At 36.3% G+C, this 14805-nt stretch overlaps 1 protein-coding gene across 1 annotated transcript in view; it reads right to left on the bottom strand.

Moving 5' to 3' along the window:
* The window catches only part of RGS22 (regulator of G-protein signaling 22), a 137429-nt gene that overhangs the window by 118735 nt on the left and 3889 nt on the right, over window positions 1-14805 (bottom strand). Inside the window, exon 3 of the mRNA XM_012643528.1 lies at window positions 9977-10039. Within this exon, the coding sequence (XP_012498982.1) occupies window positions 9977-10039 (63 nt within the window). The remainder of the gene's footprint in view (window positions 1-9976; window positions 10040-14805) is intronic.

Genomic DNA, 14805 nt, shown 5'->3' with positions numbered 1-14805 from the left:
ATTTTAATGTCAGATAATATCACATCTCTAAAGTGTGACTGTCTCTCCTTCTAAGGAATTTAAAGTAGACAATAGAGTTCAAGATGAATATCAGCCCACAGTACAAAAAGCCTCAGGGCTAAAATTTTTCCCCAAAATGACAAGTATAGTTCAATGAAAAGTGAGAATAATTAGCAGTAAATTATGTATAAAGTTTCTTCAATAAAACTAGCATGTACTTAGACCACTTTCTCTATGCCAAGTACTTTGCTAAGTAAAAACCCTATGAAGTTAGGGTAGCTGGGATTCAAACCCAAGGTGTTTTGATCTCAAAGCCTATGCTCTTATTTACTCTGGTTTTACTAGTAAAGGCAAAGAGGCATGAAGCAACATATCATATGTGGGTAACTCTAAGCAGGTCAATGCAATTGGACTAGAACTAGACTAGCTACAGTTGGCATACTTTAAGGAACAGAGAAGAAAGACTTGGAGTAGATAAGGTAGAGAGAATCAGATCACAGAAGGCTTCGCATGCCATTATAAAAAGTATAGCTTTTATCTTAATCCTCTGGGAAACAGGGAGGCATGAAAAAAATCCTAAGCAGGGGAATAACACAGTTACTTCCAATTTGTGTTTTAGTTAGAGTCTCCTGGTAGCTGGTGAGGTAGACTGCTCACATCCCACAAACAGAACCATCACGACACTCTGGGGAGGCTGTTATCTCAGAGCTGTTGCTATCACAACCAGGTTTAGTGTGGTGATTATTAACTTTCGGATGGGATACTGTCCCCATCATGCATAGGGACCAGGGCAGATTTTAAGGCAGGCAGTTAGAAATTACTTTTATAGTTAACTTACAAAGCAAAACTGCAGCCAAGAAAGGTTAAACGATCTCTTCATGGCTTTATAGCAAGTCCCCTAATGAGCTTACAACACAGCCCTGGGATTTATGACTATGAAACTGCTTTAAACCTAGGATTGACACATAATATTAGTTAAGGCTTGCTGTACATGCTGTGGACGGGCTCACTCAGGATCCATTCCAACCTCCTGAAATGCAAAGCCTGGAAAACTAAAAACTGTATTTCCCAGACTCCATATAGCTATGGTTTCATGTGTGATTTAGGTTCTGCTACTCATATGCACTCCCAAAAATACTTAAATTCTGAATGGAGTTAGTGAGTAAAGGGGCAGAGTGTATCCATTCCAAGGAAGAAAAGCTGAAGGATGTAAGTACATGAAAGTGAAGAGGGGACCTGATCAAAAAGAAGTACTTTACAGAAAAGCATAGGAAAAACAACAAAAGGAAAATTACCATTATTTGCGTTTATGATAAAATGATACAAAATATTCCTGCTTATAAAAAAAGTAAATGTATGATATGTTAAAATATTTATTTATTTTTAAACTTTAGAATTTCTCTCTGTGAAACTAATTGAAATGGGACAGAGATCTTGCCAAAGATAAATGTTTTCTTACTTAAAAAGCCATGAGTTAGCTTAGATCTCCAAAGGTCCATAATAGCACTGTGATTCTAACATTCAAAAGGGGGCAAATATCTGATTCGAAGCTTCCCCCAGTTAATTCATTTCAACAATAGCAAAATTTTTGAATGCCCAACTGCCAATTATTGCCCCAAGCATAGAAGAGACAAAGATGAATAAAACGTTGTTTCTGCCCTTGTTGAAGGAACAAGTACATAATCATTCATTTTTCTCTATGATGAAAGGAGTTGACAAAATACTGAAAATAAATTAAAATTAGTGTAAACGCAAATGCCAAATGGGAAATATGTCCACAAAGACAAGGGTAGTAATACCAGAATATTATGTCTGATCTAGTTATCATACTTTAAAAGGGATTTGGCTAAACTGGAAACTATCCAGGGAAGGATAAGCAGAATGATTAAATGGAAGAAATGTTGGGCAAATCACTTTGCCTTTCTGAGACTTATCAGTCAAAAGGGGTTTTAACTAGATAAAACTCCCAAATTGCCTTCCATGTTTGATACTGCATCAGTCCATGGTTGCCTCTCCAGGAAAAAAGAATCTACATCTTCTGCTCTCTAGTAAGATTGCCCCGGTCTACTTTTCGTTTGTTAGTTCATTCATTTATTCATAAGCATGTAATGAGGCAACACAGACCATCCTCCAGAAAGCCATAACTGAAATGAATGAGGCATGAATCCTGCCTCAGAGTACACCTAATCTAGCACAGCAAGAAAGACGAGTAAATATACATACATAATAAAAACCCATCCTACAAGGGGAATAGACCCTAAAAGTCAGCATATAAGTGAAATCATATTTAGTCGAAATTATCCCTTGAAATCCTTGAAAGCACCCATAAAGTATAATGTTATCTCCAACAATGTTCTCAAGAAGTTGACCACAGTCAGTTTTTCCTCCAGCATTGAAATGGGTCACTGGTTCTTCAGTTAGGAACCAGATGAAGGGGTGGGCTTGTGTTTAAAGCTCATGTTGTACAAAAAGTGAGCTTAGCATGAGGAGATGACTACACACTATAAGAGGCAGGAAGGATGAGACCTACCAAGGGAATTTCTCATCTTCCGTCTCACACACTCTCCAGGGCACACATTCATGGATTGGTACAACAAAATCAATCCCCACTCTTTATATCACTCTCACTCTTCCCTGCAGAACATGAATAGTTTAATTTGAATAATAATGCATATATATTGCAACTTCACTTTAACACATAATAAGCGCAATAGAAGTACATGCAAAGCAGTGTGATGGTACAGATTCACTAACTATCTCCAGAAATTAAGGCAGACGTATAGAGAATGTGGGATGCTAGAGTTGGATCTTGAAGAATGAACAGGCATTCATCAGGTAGACAAGAGAAGGGAAGTCAGGAAAGAAATAGCCAATGCATCAGATACAGGAGTACAAAATAAAAGGGCACTTTTGGTGAACTGCAAACAATGAGACATGGCTGAAGTGTAATATTTGAGGGGAGAATAGCAGGATATAAGCCTGGGGAGAAAGGACTAGACCTTCTATTATATGCTGTAATTCTCAACTTACTCTCTCGAATCAAGAGTCAATGGTTCTCAGAGTGGGGTGCCTGGACCAGCAGTGTCAGCATCACCTGGGAATCTGTTAGAAATGCAAATTCTCAAGCTCCTCCCTAGAATCAGAAACTGTGGGAGAGGGGCCAGCATTCACTGTGGGGGAGGGGCCAGCATTCCAAGTTTTAACAAACCCTCTGATCATTCTTGCTTTAGAATCATGGGGAGCAACTAAAGAGGTTTTAACAGAGGAGATGCAGAATCCAGGTTCAGACAAATTTCAAAGCCTACACTGTGTCTGTCACTTCATGCTGACTCTCATGGGTATTCATGTATGTGATGATGCCAGCTATCTATACTCCATACCTAGAAGAAAGAGCCCTGGCCTTTCAATATTACCCAAATTCCTGCTGTCTGCTTAAAAAGACTCTCTCTCACCCATCAAGTCCTTTGTTTTTACCATTTCTAAGCTTATCTACAAAATTCATGAAGTTAGTTTAGTATGTGACAATAAAAGACTCACAGGGTAGGGGAGATAGAAATGAGTGATGCAGGAAGTCTTTTCCTCAAAAAGCTGAGTTGGCTGATTTAAAGAAGGCTCAGCTTTTAATCATATGACAGGAAAAATCTTCAGTTTGAGCCTCAAACCCAATCCTCCACAAGTTGTTACAGACTGCTCTTTTCCTTACTTAATTTTCTCATTTCAAGGGTATCATTTTCCAAATGTTCTAAAATGAGTTGATGTGAAGGTGGTGAAAGCTAACTTTGTAGTACTAGTCATCCATGTGCGAAAAATATTTTCACAGAAAAAGCAAGTGCATGAAAATATTTTTACCACAATAAATTGCTGGTTCCACATTTCTTTGAAAAGGGAAGGGAAAAAAAACCTGTGAATAATTAGTGATGTACTTAAACTGCCAGCCCAGCACCAATGAAACTCACCGGGTGCCAAATTATTTAGCTGAACAGTATTTAAATTAAAAACTAATGACTAGGTTAATTTAATACATGTTCATCTCTGCTCCAACTCTGTCTGTACTAATTGAGCTCCAAAGCTATATTTTAAACATGCATCCCTGGTCAGTGAATGAAAAACATCTGACTACTTGAGTATAACAAGTCAGTTACAAATAACAACTTCTTTTAATCTAAATTTTATTGTCATTTTAGATGTTTAACCATAAACTGTTTACTAGACATATTCACCAATGGGATAGAAGGAATTATGTGCCACATAAAATGTATAGAAAATATCCTGAGTTAATAAAATGAGTTACATTAGGTAATTTGAGTGCTTTATGTTTGAGCTACAAAGCTTATCAAAACACCCATAGGTATAAACGCTGAACTAAGCAGTTACCTAGAGCTCTATCAACACCTCTAAAAATCAGTCTCTGAGTATTTAAATTTTGGCAAGGGAAGACCCAAAAACCCTTCATCCCCCTTTATCCCACTCATTCCTCAAATCTATACTCTGTCTTTCCATCCCCACACCCCACACAACAATCCATCTAGCATATAACTCCTTCATAAAGCTGTAAGAAATTATAATGGTTTACAGATTTTAAAAAAAAGTGTGGCGAATCAGTCCAAAAAAAGAAGTTATGGTAAAATTCCAACAGCACATAGCTAAGCATGGTCTGGCAAACATATGACATACCTATCCTTACAAGGAGGGTATAGAACAGGCCACCCCTTCAGCTTCTGCAAACCATAAATGTCACAAACATTTGAAACCACCCACAGAGGACCAACCTAAATCTATGTGGGCTCATCTACTCAATCCCACAACAGTCACTGAGCATAAAACACACAAAACAAAATCAAAAGGAAAAAAATGTTTTCACACTATAGCACAGAAGAAAACTTAATAAGCAAACACTTGTCCATAAAGAGTTGACAGCAAAAAACCTCCCAGACACCAAATGAAAACAATATCTGAATGTGAACTTGGCACAAGAACAAAAAGAATGAAGTTATGAAAGCTAGGATTTGGAAAGTGCCATAATCATTTATAATAGCGGCAACTGTCCTGGATTCCCCTCATCAAAAAATAACATGGGGGCAGGCTACCAGCCATCAATTTCTGGATCTTACAATGTGTCCCAAGGGTGTAATGGTGTAATGGAAAGAAACAGTGTAGAAGCCAGAAAGCCTGATTCCTAGGCCCATTTCTGTCACAATCCAGTTCTGGGACCTAGAGCATGTTGCTACAGATGTGGGAAAAGTCTCAGAAATCTAGATGACCTAAGGGCCCTATAATCTTTTTCTACATTCTCAGGCTTAGATTATTGTTTTTGGTGGAGGGTTGGGTGGAGGGAAGCAGAAGAAAAGGTTAGAAGGTGTGTTTGTTTATTTCAAGGATCTTACAGTGGAAGATGTAGAAATAAAAAACAGAATCATCCTTAAGAAGCTTTGGGAGGTACAGAATAGACCTATCTTTGCCCCTAGGATATTTACAATGTAGCTCCTAAGATAAATAAACAGAGAAGAAGGAATTAATCAAAGTTTCTTTGGTTGGGAAAGTCAAGTCTCCCACCATATAGATACACATACATACACATACAATATTCCCATAAGATGATTTCCTAACTTCTATCTGAATCCACCAATCATACAGAGTTTACTCCTTCACAAGCCAGCCCATTTTATTGTTAGAAAACAAACTTTAAGCTAGGCATGGTGGCTCATGCCTATAACCCCAGCACTTTGGGAGGCCAAGTCAGGAGGATCACTTGAGGCCAGGAGTCCAAGATCAGCCTGGTGAGTCCTCATCTCTACAAAAAAAAAATAAAAAAATTTTAAAAAATTAGCTGGGCATGGTGGCATGCACCTGTAGTCCCAGCTACTCAGGAGGCTGAGGCGGGTAGATAGCTTGAGGCCAGAAGTTTGAGGTTGCAGTGAGCTATGATTACACCCCTACACTCTAGCCTGGACAAAAGAATGAGAAGAGACCCTGTCTCAAAAAAAAAAAAACAAAAAAAAATTGTAAAGTTCTGTCTTGTGAGTGAAAATCAAAATCAATTTCCCTTATAAACGCTGGCCCTGGTTCTGCCCTCTAGTTTCACAGAATGTGTTAACCCCTCTTCCTCAACTGAATCCTCAAATATTTGAAAAGGGCTACTCCATTCTACCCCTACCACCCATTCTCAAGCCAGGTAAAACACACCCACACTTCTTTCAACCCTTCCTCATCTGACGTGGTTTCCAGAGTGTTCACTGGCTGAGTCTCCCTGAGTCTGGTTTGGCAGAGCAACTCTTAACATATGGCACAAAATGGAACACAATATTCCAAATGTGGTCTGACGATTCAACCCTATTCAAAAAAACATTTATTGAGTGCCTTCTATGCTCCAGACTAATATTCTTGATCTTGATTATACTTCTATTAATGTACCCTAAGAATACATTATCCTTTGTTTTAGTCCATTTCATACTATCAGGATAAAAATTAGACAGATTTTGTTATGCAAATGATCAATTTATTTCTCTGCTGCCAGTTCTGTAGACATCGTAGTGTACTGGGACAATCGAAAGTTTTTGAGCCATGTGGACCTGGGACAATCAAAATTTCTCAGCCTCCCTGTCACTTACTAGCTGAGTGACCTTAAACCGGAAAAACACTGGTTCTCTTGCAACTTTTCTTCCAAGTCTATGATAAAAATGATTTTAAAAAGGCAAAGCCAATAACAGATTTGTGTGACACAGAAGATTATCCTCTTCTGTGATTGACAATGATCCACCAATCTAATTAAAGAATGATTGCCTGTTATGTTTCAGGAATGAAAAGATGAGATGGTCTAGTTAGTGAAGGAAACAGAAAGAGAAGCACTAACCCTGTGAGAGGCACTTAATATACATTACCTCATTTCACAATAATCTTATAAGACAGTTATATTGTCTTCACAGAGAAAGAAATCTAGGAATTAAGTAAGTAATGTTTCTAAGATCACACTAGCAGTGAATGGAGGACCTGGAATCAAACACAGTTCTGTCTCCCTCCTGTACTAACCACTACATGGCGAGACTTGAGCACAGGAAGAATATGCGTGGTCAAGATGGTCTGGTGGGTTAAGGCAGGAAGAAGAAAGTATGCAGGGTGGCACCAGTAGTATGAAGCCTGAGATAAAGCTAGAAAGATCAAGTTGAGGCCAAACTGCAAAGGATCTTGAATTCCATAGTAAAGATGTGGAGTTTAATCTGTAGGTTATTAAAAGTCAACCCCTACTGGTTATGGTTAGTGAACCAGTTCAAATATTTGAAAACTAATTTCACAGATAATGAAAAGGGCTTTGGAAACAAATAAAGCAATATAAGTGGAGCATGCTTTGGGGATATTATTTTAGACAGGGTTGGTAGGGAAAGCTTTCTGAACATAAGTGACTTAAGTCAGGGAGAAAGTGATACAGATACTTCAGGGAAGAGCATTCCAGGTTGAAAGAGCCTGAGTATGCTTTGCATATTCATGTTTGAGAAACATGAAGAATGTCAGTTAAACTGGAAAAGAATTTACAAGAGGAAAAGGGGAGGAAATAAAGATCGAGAGATAAAAAGGGCCAAATCGTACAGGATTCTGAATTTTATTCTTAGTGTATGAGAAGCCACCAAACAGGGTTGTGAGCAGAGCAGAAAGTAACATGATTCAACTTATTATTTTTTGTAATACCTTATTGAAATCATAATACATTAAATTTACGGTTCCCTAAAATACCAGTCCATAACTATCCAAAAAGAGAGAGTTAGTTTGGCTAACTAAACCCATGCTGGTTTCTAACTCTTAGCTAAGTGCTCATAAACCAAACATTACTAATCTGTTCAAGAATTTTGCTAGGTACTTGGTTTAAGAATACATCATTCCTTCTCCTCCCTTCCCTCTAATTCTTTTGGAAACCTGTGACAATATTTTCCCTTCTCTTTGGTGTACAGAATAGATAATAGACAGACTGTGTGATCCTAAATGTAGATGCAAAAGGAATTAAAAAAAAAAAAAAAGAGGGAGTAAAAACAGAAGGATTTGGAGAGAGGAAAAAAGGAAGAGGCAGGCCAGGTGGGTGCATGGGACATATGAAGGGTACCTGCTGGGGAGTGATAAAAAACATGACTACATAGAGCTCAATAGAAATCATACTGTCATTTCAACTGAAGTCTGAAAGAAAACCTACAAAAATGGCAATGTCTATTCTGACTAGATAGCAGGAAGATGGCTGAATTTTTCTCACATTTTTCTATACTATTGTCATATTATTTCTATACTTTAAAACAGATTTTCTGGAAAAGAAAGTTAGGCAGGGGAATTTATTTATTTTTCAGAACAGGTAAAAGTCAAGATAAGCACAAATCTTGAGATACTGAAATTTAAATGCTGAGAAACTGAAATTAGACCTATATAGAGATTTTTCTGTTTGAAATTTTATAAAAATGTACTCTTTTTTGGAGGAAGAATGGAGATTGCAGAGCCCAGGGGAAAGACTACATAATCTGGAAGAGTAAAATTCTCGCAATTTTGTGATGCTGCTGGGTCTTGTATGATGTACAACTGGTCAAGGAAAGTTAAAGAGTCAGGCCAAACAAGAACCCCTTGAGTATTATACAGTGTCACTGAGGCCTATTCCTGGAAAGGGAGAGGGTGGCTTGGTGTCTCAATCTAACTCCCATAATGGATCCAGAGATCTAGCTCTGCCAAATGGAGGATAGAGTATAAAGTTCTTCAAAGAAAAAAAACAAAATCACAAAACAAACATGCATGCATGCATAGATATATACTTATATACAAAATTAATCTAGGCAAGAAAGTACCCTTCAAAACATATTGTCAGTGGTTAGATTTTAAGAGATTTCATATTTTATGGTCTATTCCCCTTAGAATTACTTGTGACTTTTTTTCTATTTCAAATTTTCCCTGGTAAAAAATTTAATAAAAAATGTTTCCATGTTTTCATAATGCAATAATAAAGCCTTTTCTTATCTTTCTTTTAACTGCCATTCCTGATTAACTTTATTTCCATATAACAATATAAGTCTTTTATGAACTCTCATTTTACTTTCCCCAAACTTCTTGCTATGGTTTTTGAATATGTACCCCAAAGTCCATGTGTTGTAAACTTAATCCCCAGTGCAACCATGTTGGGAGCTGGGGCCTAATAAGAGGTGATTAGGTCTTTAGGGCTCTGCCTTCATGAATGTATTAATGTCCATATTGCAATAGTGGGTTAGTTATCTCGAGAGTGGGCTTGTTATAAAAATGAGTTCAGCCCTCTCTGGTTCTCTTGTTCTCTTGCCCTCTCTCTTTACCTTTCTGCCATGGGATGATGCAGCAACAAGGCTCTTGCCAGATTCAGCCCCTCCACCTTAGACTTCTGAACTTCCAGAACCATGAGCCAAATCAATTTCTGTTTTTTATAAACTACCCAATCTCAGCTATTCTGTTATAGCAGCACAAAATGGACTAAGACACCCCTTAGTACTTATTCTATCAGTCACTGCTAAGACTGAAACGCTATTAATTGATATCCACCATGTGTTACACAAACAACAGCGTCCCAAGTCTTATTTACTATTGATATGAAACTCTAGTTGCCTTAAATACAAATTCCAATTTAATATCTATCCAAGAGGATGATAAGAATTGCTTAGAGGCATAAAATTTAGTTTCTTGACTTTTTTGATATTTTGTCCTTATCACCTCTGTTCAAAGCCTAACATGGTGCCAAATACAACTATATTAGATTTTGTCCAGAATCCTTTTTGATGGTTTTTGATTCTAGCTTTCTTCAATAAGGATAATTTCTAAATATGATTTAAATCCAAATGATTATGTCTATAAAAATATAAACTTTACCTAAATGCTTTAATTAATATTTTAATAAAATATTACTTCTGATAAATTTGTCTCACAACATAATCCAGTGAATTAAATATTTTGCTTTGATACTATATTCAACAGAACATAATAATACACTCACTGGAAGGCTTAGGAATTCATTAAAGTAGTCCACAAGGAAGTCATCTGTTGCCAAAGAATCTTCCTGCAAAAACATAAAAACACAATATTATGATTTTTATTAAGATGTTTTAAAACCTATGTTATTCCTTAATTCTGCTATCAATTTATTATAATGTAGACCTTTAAGTCTTTTTTAGTCTGTCAACAGTGAACCCTCACTATAAACAGAATATGATGCTACAATCTTTGGAAGGAAGAAATAATAAAACAGGATGGAAACATACTTTTAAAAGACCTTGCTACTATACTTGGAAGACAGAACACATGAAAAATATAGCTGAACACTTAAATGCAACATCAATGAATATAAAATCATATACCCACATGGTGAATTTCCCATAGATTTATTAAAAATATACATATTTCATAAAAATAAAGGCAGAGTCAATAAAGATAGAAGCAGTGTTTGGGGTTAAAATGAAATTGAGAATGTAAATTTCTTAAATTACCCAATGAAGTGGTAAGTAAGCTAAGAAAATGTTCTACTGCTCAGAATGAGACATAGTTTTCTTAATCTGGATCCTGCTTCACTTTTGCATGAGTAAACTTTGACAATACATGTGTTCTAAGCATAAAGATTGTATACATTTTTTCCATAACTATCTCATTCACCAACAGAGCCACTTTTCAAATTGGCAAAATTGAAAAGCCACTGCCAAGAATAAAATCTCTCTTCCAAATCATAAAACACCTTATTTTATTAGTAATTGTTTCCACTGTATCAAAAGCACATCATTGCACACTGTAGTATAGTACATGTGTTTATTTTGTTATTCATAATTATATTTCAATTTTGCAAATCTAACATGAAAGTTGACAATATGACATAATGCCATTATTTCCATATGGCTGATTACTTTCTTCTCATACTGACCAATTTTAAAAGCTTTATTGAAGTATAGTGCTATAAGGAAGACACTATACTATATTTACACCTACTTTGGAAAATAGATTTTCAGGGTAATTTCTTTAAGTAACTGAAATGTCAGAAGAGAATTATAAACTATCACCTATAGAAATTATATCAAAGAACTTACTAAAAATCTCAACTGACTAAAACACAAAAGGAATTAGTTTACTAAAAATCTGAACTGATTAAAACAACAAAAACAAGGATTTAATAAATATACAACCTTAGTAGTGGTACCTTGATAATTATGCTCAAAGTTCTGATTGGCAAAGGTCTGATGAAGCAGAACAAGGCAGATATCATTTGGGAGGAAGCTATAAGGCTATTAACTTTTCAAACTTTACCTTTCAAAGTTACTTTAATTTTATGGACTGTATTTAGTGAACTATCTAGTTTTTGCTAACTCTTATGAGAAAACATCTGATTCAATAAATATTTTTTTAGTATTTCCTAGGTAGATGGCATCGTACTATAATAGGGTGGCCAAATTTTACAGTACTGGATCATATGATCAAAAATCCATGGATGTGAAGGGTATGTATTTTTAATTAATAAGAGTAATACAGTATAATCCCTTGTTAATTTTTCTAAAATATACCTTTTATTTGTAATATTTAGCCATAATACAGAATATATATTTCATAGAGCCAAGCAGACCTAAACACTGCCTGGAATTTGACCAGCCACGTAGCCAGAAATTTCTATTAATAGATAATCTTCAGATCCATATATTCATTTCCAGATACCTCACACTTCTAAGAGATTCTAACTTAATGAACTATGTGTGATGAGGTACCTGATTTGTTTTTGGTTTTTTCCTTAATCCATTTTAAACAGATAACTTTTGTAAAATAAATACAATAAGAATGAATTACTAAAAAATGAAATAAAGGACATACATTGTAATCCCAATTATTTTTATCATTAAATTCAATAGATATAAACATACTCTGTTGAATAGCCAGAAAGTTTCTAAACATTTACTCTTAATTTCTGAGCTCATCTCACTATGGACTGATAAGCGTTCTCAGGTGGCACCAGGAGCACTGCCCTAAGCCCTTGGTGACTCGGCATTCAGTCCCATCCTCAGGTATGCACTTACAGACAACCATGGAAACTTAAAGTATTATTCGAATAAATCTAAATCTGTATTTATTTTCTAAAATTGTGTATGAATTTCCATCAGTATTAAATATTAGCAATTCTGTTGATATGGGGCAATTCCACAACAGGAAATAAGTGCAGCCTCCAAGTGCCATCTGCTCAATCCTTGGGTGTCACTTGAGGGGGAAGGCCTGTAGTTCTCTAAATAAATGAGCATATTTTCCCACTGCAGTTTCTAGTTCAATGTGTTCAAATATCTTGTCACATTAGTAAACAGTCATGTAAATCAACGAGTATCTTATAAACCCTTTAGGCTCCAAACTCTTTAATTTAAAAAAAAAAAATTTTTTTAAGGCCTTGAGTTGTTAGGAGTTCCATTACTCTCAATAAGTTTCCACAGTCCATTTACTTGGCCATATTAAAATGATCTAAGTCTTCATACTTGGGGAGGTTCAGTGGCTTATGTCTGTAATCCCAGAACTTTGGAAGGCCAAGGTGGAAGGATCACTTCAAGCCAGGAGTTCAAGACCAGCCTGGGCAACACAGCAAGACAACGTCTTTACAAAAAATTTAAAAATTAGCCGGGCATGGTGGTGTATGCCTGTAGTCCAAGCTACTCAGGAGGCTGAGGTAGGAGGATAGCTTGAGGCCAGGAGTTCTAGGTTATAGTGAGCTATGATCATGCTATCACACTCTAGCCTGGGTGACAAAATGACACCTTGTCTCAAAAAAAAAAAAAAAAAAAAAGTCTCCATATTCAGGTTTAATATCTTCCAAGTAATCAATAAGCTGGTGATGGTTAATGGTACAATCAGGAAGAAAACTGAGTTACAATCAATTCCTCCATTACATCATTCCATAAACCTGACTGCAAAATTTGTAACACAGATTCTCTGCTGAATGATGCAATGGAAAGTAGGAACACTTCTTAAAAATTGAATATACTCTTGAAACCTGTTTTTTCATGTATTACAGGTGTGCCATCTGTGAAAGTGAAGTCAGCTTTTCCATTTTTAGTCCAAACTTTTCCAATTTCTTATTGAAAGAGGGTTAAGTAAAATAGTTTATGTGTGCTTGCTAATTATGGTAAGTAAAATTTTTTGCTTAAAATTATTTTGCTGTACCCTCAAATCAGATGAACTACAATTTCTTCACAAGTCCAAAAGATGCAAAATACACAAAGAACTTACGAACAAGAAAGAGGAAATAAAATAAATACTGACAAAAACCATAATCCAAGAAAGAATACAACACATGCTATATGAGAATTACAATATAAACTGTTTCCTCCAAAGGAGAGAAAGATGTTATCTAGTAGGAAGAATCAGAAGATTCAAATGGGAAAAATGGCATTTGAAATGCATTTCAAATAACTTCAAATTCTATATTCATTAGTATAAATATGAGTACAGAGAGAAATGCATGAGCAGAGAGATCAGAAAGCAAAACACAGGACAGTAGTTGTCTCTGGGGAATGGGGGCAAGACTCAACTGGGAAGGAGCCTGAAAGAACTTCCTAGGTTTATGAAAATGCTCTATATATTGATTAGGGCTTGGATTACACAGGTAATACACTTGACAAAATTTATCAAATTATCGCTCTTTAAGAATTTTCATTTCACATGTATAAATTTTACATCAACAAAAGAACCATAAACTAATATTAAACAGTAGTTCATGATATTCATGTTGAAGTGTTTAGGGGTGAAATTTATCAATGTCTGTATCTTACTTTGAAATGCACAAAAAGAGGGACTGATGGATGGATGGTGGGATAGACAGAGGACGGAAATGTGAAAAACCAAAAATAGGAAAATAATAAATGTGAAATATTAGTGGTGGGTATATCAGTGTTCACCATACAATTATTTTAATTCTTATATGTCTAAATTGTTTCATAATAAAATGTTGGGAGGGGAGCCTCAGGTACAAGGAAACAAGACCAAGTTTCTCTGTACCTATGGACAGCCTTCTTAGCTTCCTGAGTACTAAATGATAGATCCCAAATCACCCTCATTGTTTCTAGAATAAATTCCTGACTATCTGATCATCTTCTGACCACTACTCTGAAATCCTATCCACTAAGGGTCAGACCTCTGACACCTCTGGTTCACCCTCCTATCCATAATATGCCAAATCTCATCTTTCCTACCCTTCATACCTATACCACCCTACGGGTCAGTCTCCCTAACCACACCTCATTTAATACAAAGGATCCACTCATCTTCCAATCTCCAATCCTTTTCTACCATAAAAAGGGCTTATGATGAATGCAGTTTGGCTCCTGCCCACCTTTCCAGCCCTTGTCTCATACTACCATGCTCTAGCTATGCCAATTTTTTTTTTTAAGAGACAGGGTCTCACTCTGTCACCCAGCCTAGAGTGCAGTGGCATCATCATACCTCACTGCAACCTCAAACACCTGGGCTGAGGTGATTCTCCCACCTCAGCCTTCTAAGTAGCTGGGACTACAGGTGTGTGCCATCATGCACGGCTAATTTTTTTAATTTATTCTTTGTAGAGACAGGGTCTCACTATGTTGTCTAGGCTGGTCTTGAACTCCTGGCCTCAAGTGATCCTTCTACCCCGGCCTCCCAAAGTTCTGCGATTACAGGCGTGAGCCATTGTGCCCGGCCTATAATTTTTTTTATAGTTCTGCACCTTTGTGCATGCTGATTATTCTACCTAGAAAATTTTTCTCCCTTTATTCACCTACCTATCCTTATTCTTCTCCAAAAGTCTAGAGTAGTGGTCATTTGTGTTTCCCCTATAAA

The sequence above is a fragment of the Propithecus coquereli genome, unplaced genomic scaffold (assembly GCF_000956105.1).
Source record: "Propithecus coquereli isolate 6110/MARCELLA unplaced genomic scaffold, Pcoq_1.0 Scaffold2, whole genome shotgun sequence".
Classification (NCBI taxonomy): Eukaryota; Metazoa; Chordata; class Mammalia; order Primates; family Indriidae; genus Propithecus; species Propithecus coquereli.
This window is presented reverse-complemented; position numbering and strand designations above follow the sequence as displayed.